Source organism: Lynx canadensis, chromosome E3 (genome assembly GCF_007474595.2).
Source record: "Lynx canadensis isolate LIC74 chromosome E3, mLynCan4.pri.v2, whole genome shotgun sequence".
In the NCBI taxonomy this organism is placed as follows: Eukaryota; Metazoa; Chordata; class Mammalia; order Carnivora; family Felidae; genus Lynx; species Lynx canadensis.
The window spans coordinates 36,489,968-36,503,225 of record NC_044318.1 but is presented as its reverse complement, the minus strand read 5'-3'; the positions used below and the strand labels follow the sequence as shown (position 1 = coordinate 36,503,225).

Below are 13,258 nucleotides of genomic sequence, written 5' to 3'. Positions count from 1 at the left end.
TTTATTTCTCACAGTTCTTGAGGCCAGAAGTCCAAGATGAGCGTGCCAGCCAGCATGATGGAGTGAGGGCTCTCTTCCAGGTTGCAGACTTCTCTTGTCCTCACAAGGGGGCAGGAGCTGGGAGCTCTCGGGGGCATCTTTCATAAGGGCACTAATCCCACCCACAAGCACCCCACTCTCATGACCTAATCACCTCCCAAAGGCCCCACCTTGTAATACCATCACACTGGACATTAGGTTATTAACATATGAGCGGGGGATGGGGCGGGGGGTGCACCACCATTCAGACCACAGCAACTAGTAATGCCTGCTAGAATTCCAGATGACCTGGAAGGCCTGCCCGAGGCTCCGTCCAGCCTCTGGCGAGTTGGAAGGGGGCATGGTCAGAACCCCCAGAAGGTCAAGGTGGATATGAAGACCTGGCCACAAAGCAGGGCCAGGGTGGTGACCAGCGCGGGGAGGAACGTGACCGGCCGCCCAGGCCAGCCATGATGTGTTTTCTGGCAAGGGGGAGTGCTGGGTTCTGGTTAGAGCTCACCAAGCATCTCCAAAAACTGAGAGCAAATCCCCAGGAAAGACTGCCTCAGGACAATCAAGGGCTTTCTGACAATTAGCTTCCAGCGCTCTCCCTGCCCCAGTTTTTCCTCCTTGAAGATTCTGATATTTAATAGAAATCCATTAGTGTCCCGTGATGGTGCCTCACGCTTAGATATAGGTTGGGAGCATCTGGGTAATAGCTGACACCAAAACCGCACTGTGGCACAGGCCCCAGGGGGGAGGAACTATTTTTTCCTCTTTCTTACATAAAACGTCTTTCCAGCTAGCCATGTTCTCCTTTGAATTGAGGCTGCATCTGACTTTGATTTCAAAACCACTAACCTTCCTCGGCACAGTGGGTGGAAGAGAAGGGGGTGCTGGTGCTGCAGCCCACCCTGCTCACCACCAGGGAAACTGAGGTCGGCAGGGGAGCTGCAGGAAACGCCGTGAGAGGACAGCCAGCCACCACTGTGGCTCTTCAGTTCAGTTCCAGAAACATCCAGTGAGTGCCTACTATGTGCCAGGCCCTGTGCTCAGGTCTGGGTCTCAGGCCGTCGCATCAGGTCATACCAGGCGGAGGAGACAGACGTGTGGGGTGCGTGTGCTAGGACTCAGGCCTGACGCCCTTGAACCGCTGTTTCTATGGCATCATCACCTCTGGAAAGCCTTCCTGAATCGCCTTGTGCGTCTATCTAGGAGGGAGTTAGACATGCAGTTCTGAAGTTCAGGAGCAGGCTCTGGGCTGAAGATCAAGGTCCAGGAGTCACCATTTGGGGTCCTTGCCCAAAGAATTGCCACAGGGTGCTGCAAGAAGGGGGCGCACCGTAGTGGGTCAGGGCAGTTGGATAGAAATAGCAAGTGTAGACAGCTCTGGGCCAGAAAAGTTAAGAGCATGATGGGGTTGCAGGGCAAGAAGGACTTGATGTACTCATGTATTTACAGGTGGGGAGGGACTTGAACATTTATAAAAGCTCAAGGGAAGGAAGCAGTAGAGACGCTGACATCCATGTGTTTCGCCATCATTGATTACGGGCGTGATGCGCCAGGGCTGGGGAGACAGCCGTGATGAGGGCAGGCAGGGAAACTGCTCCCCTGTAGCTCATGTTCCTGTGGGGAAGAGCCAGAGAGGAAGTGGACAAATCTATAAACAAGCTATCTGGGCATAACGATCAAGGAGGTGAAGAAATAAACAGGGAGATGAGAGAGAGATGGGGGCATTTGGCCAGGGTGGTCAAGAAGCGTCCTCAAGGAGGTGACTTTTGAGCGGAGAGCCACGTGACAAGTAGGTGGCAGGAAGAGAAGGTGGGGACAGGTGGGGCAGAGGGGTGTCTGTGGACTGGAGGGTTGACCTTGACCAGGAAGTGGGGAGCCCTTGGTTCTCGGGCGGCAGAGGGTTGTGGGGAAGGATGCTGTCTGCGGATGTCTGGAGGTGGATGGAAGGTGGGAAAGGTGGTAGCGGACAGCCCCAGCTCTGGCGGAGGCTGCGCCCGCACTCCCCTAACAGAGATGCGTGGCAAACTCACAGGCTCGCTCTGCCGCCCAGCCTCCCACCTCTGCTTCGGGGTCAGCTCAGGTCGTCAGTGTCCAGACACACCTCAGACCCCTGACCATGAAGGGAGGGTTCTCGTGGAGTATGGACAGACCATGGCTAACTGCTACATTAAAAAAAGAAGTGTTTGGGGGGCACCTGGGTGACCCAGTTACGCGTCTGACTTTGGCTCAGCTCATGATCTCATGGTTCTTGGGTTCGAGCCCTGCGACAGGCTCTGTGCTGATGGCTCAGAGCCTGGAGTCTGCTTCAGATTCTGTGTCTCCCTCTCTCTCTGCCCCTGCCCCACTCACACTCTGTTTGTCTCTCTCTCTCAAGAACAAATAAACATTTTTAAAAATTAAAAAAAAAAAAAGCCACCTCACTCTTGTGATTCCATTCACAAGAAGTATCCAGTGTAAACAAATCCGTGGACACAGAAAACAGATTAGTGGCTGCCACCTGGCTGGGGGAAAGCGGCTGAGGGAGTGAGTACTTCGTGGGCATAGAGTTTCCATTTGGGAGGATATGAAAATGTTCTGGAACTGGATGGTGGCGATGGTTAAACCATGTTGTGAATGTACTTAATGCCACTGAATCGTACACATTAAAATGGTTACAATGGTAAACTGTATGTTACGTGCATTTTTACTACAGTAAAAAATAAAGGGAGAAATGATAACACGCACTCTTTTTCCTGACTGTATAAACCATATAAACTGTAGAGAAAATGGAAACCACTGACTTATTTAAAAAATCCAGATCACTCTAAAACTTAGTGCATATTTCCAATTCATAGATATATGCGTAATTGTATATGTATAAAAATGTAACACTGCATATCCCATTTGTAACTTGTTTTTTTTCACTTGCCTGTTTATCACATTTTCCTGTATATTTTATAACAGCTTCATTGAGCTATATCCACATGTCATACAATCTACTCATTTAAAGTGTACAATTCAGTGGTTTTGGATATAGTCACAGATTTATGCAACCATCACCAGGATCAATTTTATTTTTTTATGTTTGTTTAGTTTTGAGAGAAAGAGACAAAATGTAAGCAGGGGAGGGGCAGAGAGAGAGGGAGACACAGAATCCAAAACAGGCTCCAGGCTTCCAGCTGTCAGCACAGGGCTCGAACCCAGGAACCGTGAGACCATGACCTGAGCCGAAGTTGGATGCTTAACCGACTAAGCCACCCAGGCACCACCACGATCAATTTTAGGACACTCTAGTTACCCCACCAAAAGAACCTCCACAGACTTAGCCATCACTCTCCATTTCATGTTTTTTTTTTTTAATGTTTATTTACTTTTGAGAGAGACAGAGACAGAATGAGAGTGGGTTAGGGGCAGAGAGAGAGGGAGACACAGAATCTGAAGTAGGCTCCAGTCCCTAAGCTGTCAGCACAGAGCCTGACACGGGGCTCGAACTCACAAGCTGTGAGATCATGACCTGAGCCGAAGTCGGACGCTCAACTGACTGAGTCCCCCAGGCGCCCCTCCATTTCATGGTTTTAAATAAAGATCTTCAGCACCATTTTTTCTGACCAAATAGTCCCACCTTACATCAATTGCAAGATGCCCGTTTTATTGACCATCAACAGAGAAAAACCTGTGCCAGTTAACCCATGACCCATATTTCCTTATTACTTACTCATCATTTAGTTTAGTAGTCATTGAAAGAGAATTTCTAGACTCATTTGGAACATATTTGGTACCGGCAATGCACGTAAGTCAGTTCAAGTAACGCGGTGAACATCTATGACCACATCCATATACATGCGCAGGAACAGCAATTAGCCATAAGATACATCCTGATTTCAGAGATGCTCGCCCCCAGAATCAACGATGTCCAGTACCACAGGGTATCAGGTGAACTTGGCTCTCCAACAACAGAAGTTGACTGTGCTAACTTGGGCAGGAGAAAGGGATCGGGGGGAGGAACGGTTCACAGAGTCGGCACTGGAGATCCAGCCTTAGAACCGGGACAGGACCAGCAACCTGAGGTCCAGCTGTCCTAAACCACCCAGTTAGGACAAGTCCGCTCAGGGTGCACTGCGGGGCTTTGTCACCACCCTGAGCAAGCTTTGCTGTCCCCCTGTCTCTGCATCATCTTTTCAAGAGGCAAAACGCTGGACAAGAGCCTCCAACTGCCCAAAGCTACCGTTGGCTGCCCCGTAACTGCCAGAGTCTTGCCTCCCACATGGTTTGGGGTTTCCCCCTTTCTTGGCTGAATAGTCAGGACTACAACTACCCCCCCCCAAATGGATGTGCTACAGTTATTTATCCAGTATTATCAGGATTTCTGTATTGCTTCCAATGTCTCCATGAACAATGCAGAGTGAACCTCTTCACTCATAAATCTTTGTGCATAGTCTTGTCTTTCAGGACAGATCTAGGATACGTTTCTAGATCATTGGGTAAAGTCCTGGTGCATTTTTAGGCTCTGAACACACTTACCAAGCTTCCCTCCAGAAACATGGTGCCCGTTTGCATGCCCCTTTCCAACGGCTGCGTGGACTCCTCTGAGTAGATGTACCTTGATTGGTACCAGCTGGTTTGGACACAAAGCAGAAGAAAACAGAAGTCCAGAGAGAGCACTGGAGGAGTCCAAATTCAGGGCTAGGCACACACCCCGGGGCTTTTTTGTGGTGCCAGAATGTTCCCTGTGGGATCTCTCAGCGAACCGTGTGGTGGCAGGGAGTATAGTGTTATAATAATAGTAACTAGCAATTATTGAGTGCCTGGCACATTTTAAAGCTCTTGTATTGATTCCTTTGATCCTTACAATACTCAGCGGAAGGGCGGTCTCTGGGTTCGAGCCCTGACCCCGTGGCCTTGGGCAAATCAACCCCACCTCTACCAGCTTCCGTTTGCTTAGATGTCAATGAGGATGTCAGCCCTGCCACCTTGTATGGCTGCCGTGAGGCTGGAAATGACGTGACTTGGGTAAAGAGCTCACGACGGAGCTCAGGCAGTGCTCCAACTGTCCTGCGGAGGGAAATTGAGGGAGGTGCCGGAGGCGAGCAGTATTCTGTCCTGGGTCCCTGTGGTCGTTCACCAGACCCTTCCTTGCAGGTGGATGAGATCCTGGGGGACCAGCCAACCGCCAAGGAACGGGTGTTCGCTGCCCTGAAGCAGTTTGCGGCACAGCAGCGAGTTGATGACCTGGTGTGGGCGCTCACCCTGGTGCTGCCCAGAGAGGCTCGTGCACCACTCATGGACAACCTCAGGTACCTTCGTTGGGGGAGGACTGGGCAGGCAGAGTGTGTCTTGCTTAGAGATGTCCGCTGTTCTGCCGCTGCCCCAGGCGCTATGCTGTGCGTCCTGCCACGGAACTGAACCCCAACACTGACCCACTCGCAAGGTGGGCCGGTGGCCTGAAGGCCGACCCTGGGAAGGGCGGCTGTTGGCTCTGCTGGGTGCCAGGGCATCACTGTGTACAAGTCGGGATGGCTGCTGGATGCTGGGCTGGGACAGGCTGCAGAGAGGACCCATCTCCTGCAGGAAGGACACCCCGTGCTACAAACAGTGTGTGCTCTGTGCCCTCTGATGATGCCAGCTGTGCGCCAGGGACCTCATCAGGGCCCTAGAGAAACACTCTCTGGCTGAATCACCCCAGCACCATTATTATGCCCATTTCTCGGAGGCAGACTGAGGCTCAGAGAGGTTAAGAGGCTGGCCCAAAAGTCACACAGCAAATGAGTGCTGTCACAGGACCATGAACCCATCAGCTGTGCACTTTGTGTTATGCTCAGCTTTGGACCCTGTCAGTTTATCCTTTAGGAAAAAAATTTCCTGGTGGGTTTACACCTGGCGTGGCCCCTGAGTCTTCTGAGCCCCCCACACCCACCCCCTTTCCCACCAGGGCATCACAGCCCTGCACAGCACAGCTTTGATCAGGCCCCCTCCGAGTGATGCCTGATGCCTTCCCTGCCGGGATCCTGCGGGGTCTTTCTCTCCTCACCCTGCCTCCAGGGCCTGCGACGGCTCCCCCCTCCCCCTTCCTGGGCTCAGCCCGCCCCCTCCCCTTGCTGCCATTCACCCCACAGCCTGCCCCTCCCTCTGGGCCTGGCCAATGTCAGGGACAGGGCTGGCCACCCCCCCACCAAGCCCCGGCGCAGCGTCTCGGCTCTGCAGCGGAGCACAGAAGGCCACCGAAAGAGGCCACCATGAGCTGCCTGGGGTGAGTTAGGGGCCTGCCCCTTGCTAGGAAAATCCAAAGAGAGGAAAAAAAAAAGTTATTTCTACAGCCTAATTTTCAGCAGATGATGCGCTGGCGCTGAGGGCTCCCTGGGGAGGTGATGGATGGGCAGCCCCCCACCCCACCCATCTCCACCAGGGCTGGGTTAGGGTCGAGGGCGGCTCGCCGTCCCCTGGGAAGTTGGCACACTTGTGTCGAGGCTGCTAGTAGCTGGACTCAGCTGGCCCTCTCGGTCCCCCTCGTCTCCCTTCGGAGCTGCCCTGGCTTCCGTCTCTGTCGCCTCTGTCTCCTGGGACAGCCTGTCTGCCTCCCCGAGCCTGCTTTCCCATTCGTTAGTCCCCAGGCGACCGGCAGTGGGTCAGGAAGAGCCGGGGTGGGGGAGGCGCCCCCTTGGGCGTGCTTGGTTTAGAGTCCGGGGAAGTGGGAACCCTGGACAGCCGGGGATGCCCGGTCCCCGCAGCATCCCCGGGGCGCTGCTGGAGAGGATGAAACGGCAGCTCTGTTGTCAGCGATTGTCAAGTTCGACAGGAAAATTGGGGAGGATGCTGGCAGAGGGGGCGGCGCCCAGCTGGGCTCTGCAGGGAGAGGGGTACCTTGGCAGCGTGTGGCCTCAGCCGCCCCCACCCCCATCTCCTTACCGTCCACCTCCCCACCCCCACTCCCAGGCTCTGTTGGCCCACACGCTGGGTTCCAGGGTTGCGGCAGTGATCCCCGTGCAGCACCTTCTATGGGAGAGCTCACAGGGGGTATGGAGGAGCCACAGATACAGTTACCTGTGATTCTGAGGGCTGAGTGCCAGCAGCCCAGGGCTAACTCGGCAGGGCGCAATCAGGACAGGCTCCCTGGAGGAGGCAGCAGGTGCCCCTGCTGTGGCTCAGTGACCCTCCGAGTCTGGCAGTATGTCCTATGGGGGTGGGAAGACAGCCCCCTAGAAGATTTCATCAGGGCCAGGCATGTAGCCACAGAAGTGGACCCTGCCAAGGCGAGGGTGGTGCCGCTCAGTACCCAACACTGGGCACCCAACAGTACCCGGCTGTGAACCACCTTGCTGGGGTGGGTGGCCACAAAGAGCCACCGCTGCAGCCTTGGGATGTCCCATTGGGGAGAGACAAGGTTTAAATGAGAGATTGAGCAGCAAGCGGTAGGTGAACCTGTGTGTGTGTGTGTGTGTGTGTGTGTGTGTGTGTGTGTGTGAGAGAGAGAGAGAGAGAGAGAGAGAGAGAGAGAGAGAGAGCTTGGCAGAGGCTGGAACCCACCCCAATCACCGTGTGACCTCTGAGGGGTGGTCCCAGGGGCCAGATCAGAAGGCTTGGGAAGAAAGCAGAGGGAGCGGTGAGATCATGGAGCACAGCAGCCACATGTACCTTTTTAAAATTTAAATTTAATGATTATTAAATAAAATTTAAAATTCAGCCTCTCCGGCTCGCTGGGCACATTTCGAGTGCCCAGTAGCCACGTATGACTAGTGGCTCCCGTGCGGGACAGTGCACATTTAGAACGTGTCCATCGCCGCAGAAAGTTCTCCCGGTCGGTGCTGCCATGAGGGTAAGGTCTGGGTCAGCGGTGGTAACGTAGGCCAAGGGGTTCGTTCTGCAGCTCAGAGCCTAATGTGGGTCTATCCCCAAAGGGATCCCAGTTTGATGAAGTGATAAAATGACTTTCTAATTAGGACGGGCCAGGCAGTTTGGGAAGTGTGACGTAGTCAGGAGGGAGCAGGGGAGCGAAGGTGGCTTTGCAGTCTGCTGTGTTCCAGGGAATCTAGAAGGAGCCAGAGGGGCAGCTGGGTGGGAGGAGAGGGAAGCAAAAGCCGTGATGGAGGAAGCTGGGATCTGGAACCCCAACAGACCTAGCTTGAACCCCCGGGTCCACTCACTGGCCATGCAGCCTTGGGTAGGCTGACTGGCCTCTACAGTTTGTCTGAAGAATGGGGCTGCCAACCCTTACGTGTTCCCAGCAGGGCTCTTGGTAGGAAATCACATAAATGAAGTGTGCCAGCTACAAGCAAGGAAGAGATCGGTTGAGAATCTGGGGTGAGGGGACACCTGCACCCCACTTCATCCTCTTCTGCTTTAATGACAAATGTCCGAGGCACCATAATGCCAAGCGATTGGGAGAATTCTTATGAAACTGAGCAGAAGTACAAGGGACGTAGTATGTGCTCAGTTAGTGTGGGCTTCCCCTGGGGAAGATCTCTTTCTTCCTGGCACTGTTGGCATTTGGGGCCCGATAATTCTCTGTTGCGGGGGGTGGGGGTGCTGTATGTTGTCAGATGCTTACAGCATCTCTGGCCTCCACCCACTAGATGCCAGTAGCACACTTTCCTCCCAATTGTCACTTTGTGACAGCCCAGATTGTCTCCAGACAGTGCCAAATGTCCCCTGGGGGGCAAAATCACTCCCCAGTTGACAACTGCTGTCCTAGAGTGATGTGCCTTTAGTAGCATCCTCTCGTGGGGCAGGCTCTGCAGCAAAGGCCAGCTGTCGGCTGACCCCTGCCCTCACCCCCCACCATGTCGTCTTGGGCTATCTGGCCAGGTGCAGATGTTATCCCCTTCCGATGCCTTCACTGTGCGCTGGGCTGCTGGGGCAGAGGGGCGGCATGTGCTGTGGACAGACAGGGACGGGGACAGGGGACGACAGTGACGCCTGGCCCCAAGGCGGTGTGTGCACTTGCGCCTGTGTCTGGCATTTGCTCCGTGTTCACACCTCCTCTGCCCACAGCAAGGTGGACCGACCGTCTTCATGGCCTTCGGGCAGGCCTGGTTCTGGAGGCTGGGCCATTGCACCTGGAGCCAAACAGAAACAGCTCATGATGGGACAGCGGTGGCCCTGCAGATGTCAGGGAGCTGTATTGACTCTGGAGGTTTTCAGGCTTTTCTGTCCCTGGCAGGGCTGAGGACAAGGCCTGGGAGGATGCCGCATGAGTGCTGGCTCCGGCTTCCCGCTGCTGCTGCTGCTGCTGCTGCTGCTGCTGCTGCTGCGGGGAGAAAAGCAGGCCTGGTTGATAACAGGAGGGCAGCGGCCTCACTGGGGCCAGGAACGTGGGGCTGCGGGTGGACTGGGCAGCATGGTCTGAACCGAGTACCAGGTCTGACCATGCAGTCCTGCAGGGGCCTCCCTGTGACCGGCTGCAGGAGCCCCTAGGCAGGACCACATAAGATGTTCCTTCCTCCCAGTGACTGACACAGACCTATAGGCCAGGGGGGTTCTGCCTCTGCAGTGCCAGTCTCTCTGGGTAGTGGCCACCTCGTGGTGAGGAGACGGCTTTCTGTTGATGTCCCCCAAGGAGCCCTCAAGATGTCCTGTGTCTATGTTTCCTGAGGGCGAGCAGGACTTGATCAGCCAGAAATGGCCATGCAGTGGATTCTCTGGGGTCAGTTCCTGCTCTGACTCCCAGGGAGTAGCAGGCCCAGAGCCAGAGAAGGGTCCAGACCCCCTTTCTTGTTAACTCCCACTTCTCCCCTTAGCTGTTCCTCCGATTCTCTCCCAACAGGAGGCCGGCTGGCCTCCTGAGCCTCACTTGGGAGTTGCCCCAGCCTGGCCGCCCCTCCTCACTTCCCCTCACTCACCAGATCTCACGTACTCTCCTTCCTCTGTGTTTTTAGAACCTAGCCACTTACCCCACCCCACACCCTTCCCTGTTCCCCTCCCAGCCTCACCCACTTCCCTGGTGCACCAAAACCTCTGGGGTCCCTCCGCCTCTCCTTAAATCCTGAGACAGACCCTCCCCTGGCTCCTCGGGGTTCTCAGTGTTCAGTCTCAGACGCTGACAATGGCGTTCAAGGCCTCCCTCTCTAGCCTCTTGATTAGCGCTTCTCTCCGGGGTAGGTGAGAAGGGCTTCCCCGCGCTGACCCACTCCTTGAAGCCTAACGCTAAGACCACCCTCTCCGGAAAGACTTCCCGTGCTCTACAAAAGAAAGTCGGAGCTTCTCCCGAACTGTGGGGTTCGGTCTCGCCGCAGCCAGGTGCAGGGGGCCTGGGCGCCAGGGCCCGAGGGGCTGGAGGCGAGGCACCTGGGGAGGGACTGAAGAAGCCGGCCGAGAGGAAGCAGCGTTGACAGCCCCGAACCTCCCCCCAGATCCCCCGGAGCTAGCGGAAGGGTCCCCCGTGGGGGCGGGGCGGGGCGGGGCGGGGCCACCCGAGAAGGGGCGGGAGCGGGGCCGCGGGCCCGGGCGGCTCGGGAGGGGCCGAGTGCGCTCGCCCGGCAGAGGCTCGTGGAGTCGCGGCGCCCTCGCTCCGCTCGCGGGCTCGGCCACCCCTACCTGTCGGCACCTGCCGCGCCGCCGCCGCCGCCGGCTCCAGATGGGGAAGGACCAGGGCTTCTCTCGGCACTTTCGGTAGTTTCCCCCCCGCGCCCCGCGCCCCCGGGAACTGTGCGCCCTGGGCGCGGCGCACCCCCCGCGGGCGGCCTGAGAAGGGGTGGGGCTGGGGCACTGAGGTGGACACCCGCCCGGCACACGGGGGCGAGTTCCCCGCGTTGGGTGCCTGGAACCTGCCTGCGCCTCTAGGGGTCGGGATGGGGGTGGGGGGAAACCAAGGGCTGAGACTGAAAAGCCCTCTCTCCTTCCTACGATTGGGGATTGGGTGGATGGAGAGAACTGGCCAGAGAGCCATGTCAGGGAATGTGGTGGAGAGAGAGGACCCTAGGGCAACCCCTAGGAGGAACCTGGTCGTGGATTTACACCTGACCCCCCAGGCAGAGAGAACAGAACTGACTGACTGAAGTTGTGTGGCCAGGGAAGAGTCCTGTGGTCTCAGAGAAGCCCGTTGGCATAGCAGGGATCTGAGAGTCCTGGGGCAGCCATACCCGCAGAGTCAGAGGGGCAGTGGTCCATGAGGCTTCAATGCGCCTGGCTGTCCTGGGTTAGTGGATTCAGAACAGACCCAGGGCTGGGGTACCTGGCCAGACTGAGCCTCATGGAGGCCGACACAGCCAGGAACGCATCTGGTTCACAAGGCAGCCTTGGCCTCTGGCTTAGCCCTGAGGACACCAAACAGGGAAAAGGCCACCAATCTTTTCCCACCTGTGCAGTTGGTGACTCACTGTGGTTACCACCCCGGGGGGCGCAAGGCCTTTTCTAATTGCTGCTGGAGGGTGGAGCTGGGTGGTCATCTGGCCCATGCCCAGGTTCGACCCAGGGGCTGGGGGAGCGGGGCCGATGCCTTCTGGAACCTGGGGCTGGAGCCCCAAGTGGGAGGTGGACAACTTCCCACTTGTCATCCCTCTGCTTGAGCTTGAGACATGTGGTGGGTCTGGGAGGGTGTGGGGAATGTGCAGGCCAGGCAGATGGAAGTGTCAGGCTCCGGAGACCTTGAGTGACCATCTGGGGAATGAGGCTGAGGCTCTATATTTTCGGGAATCGCTGTGGATGAGCAAGGACAGCATCAGGCCAGGATGCTCCTGGAAGAGTTGAGTAGGCCTTTCATCTTGGCCTCCTGGTTGCCTGAAACATTCAGAGGTGGGGGTGGGGTGGGGTGGGCGGGCAGCCCTGCTGCCCCCTCCTCCTGGAGGATCCACATCCCTTCCTTCCTATCGGCCAGCTTACTCTGCTTGCCTGGTCTTCTTAATCCTACCCATAGAGTTTGGGGGAAACAGGGTGGGGGCCACTGGACAACCTCAGAGGGATTATATTTCAGCTGGCTGCAAAGCCACTGTTCCCTTCTCCCTCCCTCCTCCCCACCATGCCCTTGGCACTGGCTCCTGGTACAAAGAACATGGAAGGGAGCCTTGGGATGCAGCCAGGGAGTCCTCACTAGCAACCAGAACTTTGGAGTCCCTCGGCAGAGTCCTGCCACAGAGCTGAGGCTCAGAGGCCAGCCTTCGGTCCAAGCTGTGCCGGGGCCCAGCTGTGTAAGCCTGGAAAGTTACAGATCTTCTCTGAGCCTCCAGATCCTGTGCTATGGACAGGGGAGTCCGCCAGGATGCTAACTGCTGCCATTACTCGGAGGTGTGGTTGGCTGCTGGTGGACCCCTGTTTACTGAGTCACTGGGTCCCTCCCCTGTGCCAAACCCTGACTGGTCACTGTGGCCCTCAGCCAAGCCACAGACCTAGCCCTCAGAGAGCTTCCAGCTTTGCAGAAGACATCCACAGCTACCAAGGAAATCAGCCCAGGGTGTGGATCCCACACGGGGAGGCCATCCAAGCCTCCCCACTGCCTCTCACCACTTCCAGGTGGCTTCTCTGGGGGCAGGGACCACGGTGCCGTCAGCTCTGAACCTGAGTGCCTGGCTGGCACCGGTAGCAGGGTCTTACTGTATGTCACATGTTGGATTAAACTGAAGGAAGGCCAGCGTTGGGTGCTGAGGGTCGAGCCCATTGTAGCTAGGAAACAGGGTACCAGGCAGGGGCAACAGCCTGGGCAAAAGTGTAAAAGGTAGGACTGGACGTGGGAGTCCTGGCAAGTTCTGAGGAGGCAGCTGTAGAAAGGACTGGCCTGAGAAGCGAGCGGGAGGACGGGGAGTGTAAGGAGGGTCCGGGGAGAGTCTGACCCCGGGGCAGATTGTGGCTTCAGTTTTCTCCTGCGGAGTTGCCTGGAATCAGGTAAGAAGAAGATGAGTGGGGGGGGGGGGGGGGATCCCGGGCTGGGGTTTGGCCTGGCAGGTGCAAGGGCATGAAACGAGGGAGTTAGGGAAGAGGTCAGAAACGGGAAGACACAGGCAGGAAGGGGAACAGGACCATGGACGCGCTCTGGGGGCGCTCAGGTCCCTCAAGGCCAGAGTAGCGGGGACGGTCCGAATGTGACTTTCCGGCGACGGAGCGAGCCAGGCGAGAGCCGGGCGCCGTGACTCTTGTGTGGCGCAGGCCGGTTGGGGCGCAAGTCCCGGCAGCGAGGGGGAGAGTGGGGCGCGGGCTACTGATTCCCCGGTTACCCGTGGGGTAGGGGCGGGAGAGCCCGGGAAGGCGGCCGCGAGAAGGAGCCTTTAGGCCGCGCCTTGCCGCGACCGGGGCGCTGTCTGGGGACGCGCCCCGACTCTGCGGCCCT

The 13,258-nt window shown here is 56.8% G+C and overlaps 1 protein-coding gene across 1 annotated transcript in view; it reads left to right on the top strand.

The window, feature by feature from the left end:
- Positions 1 to 13,258, top strand: part of LOC115504418 (Grid2 interacting protein) — a 36,125-nt gene that overhangs the window by 3,098 nt on the left and 19,769 nt on the right. Inside the window, exon 2 of the mRNA XM_030301396.1 lies at positions 5,149 to 5,303. Coding sequence (XP_030157256.1) covers positions 5,149 to 5,303 — 155 coding nt within the window. The remainder of the gene's footprint in view (positions 1 to 5,148; positions 5,304 to 13,258) is intronic.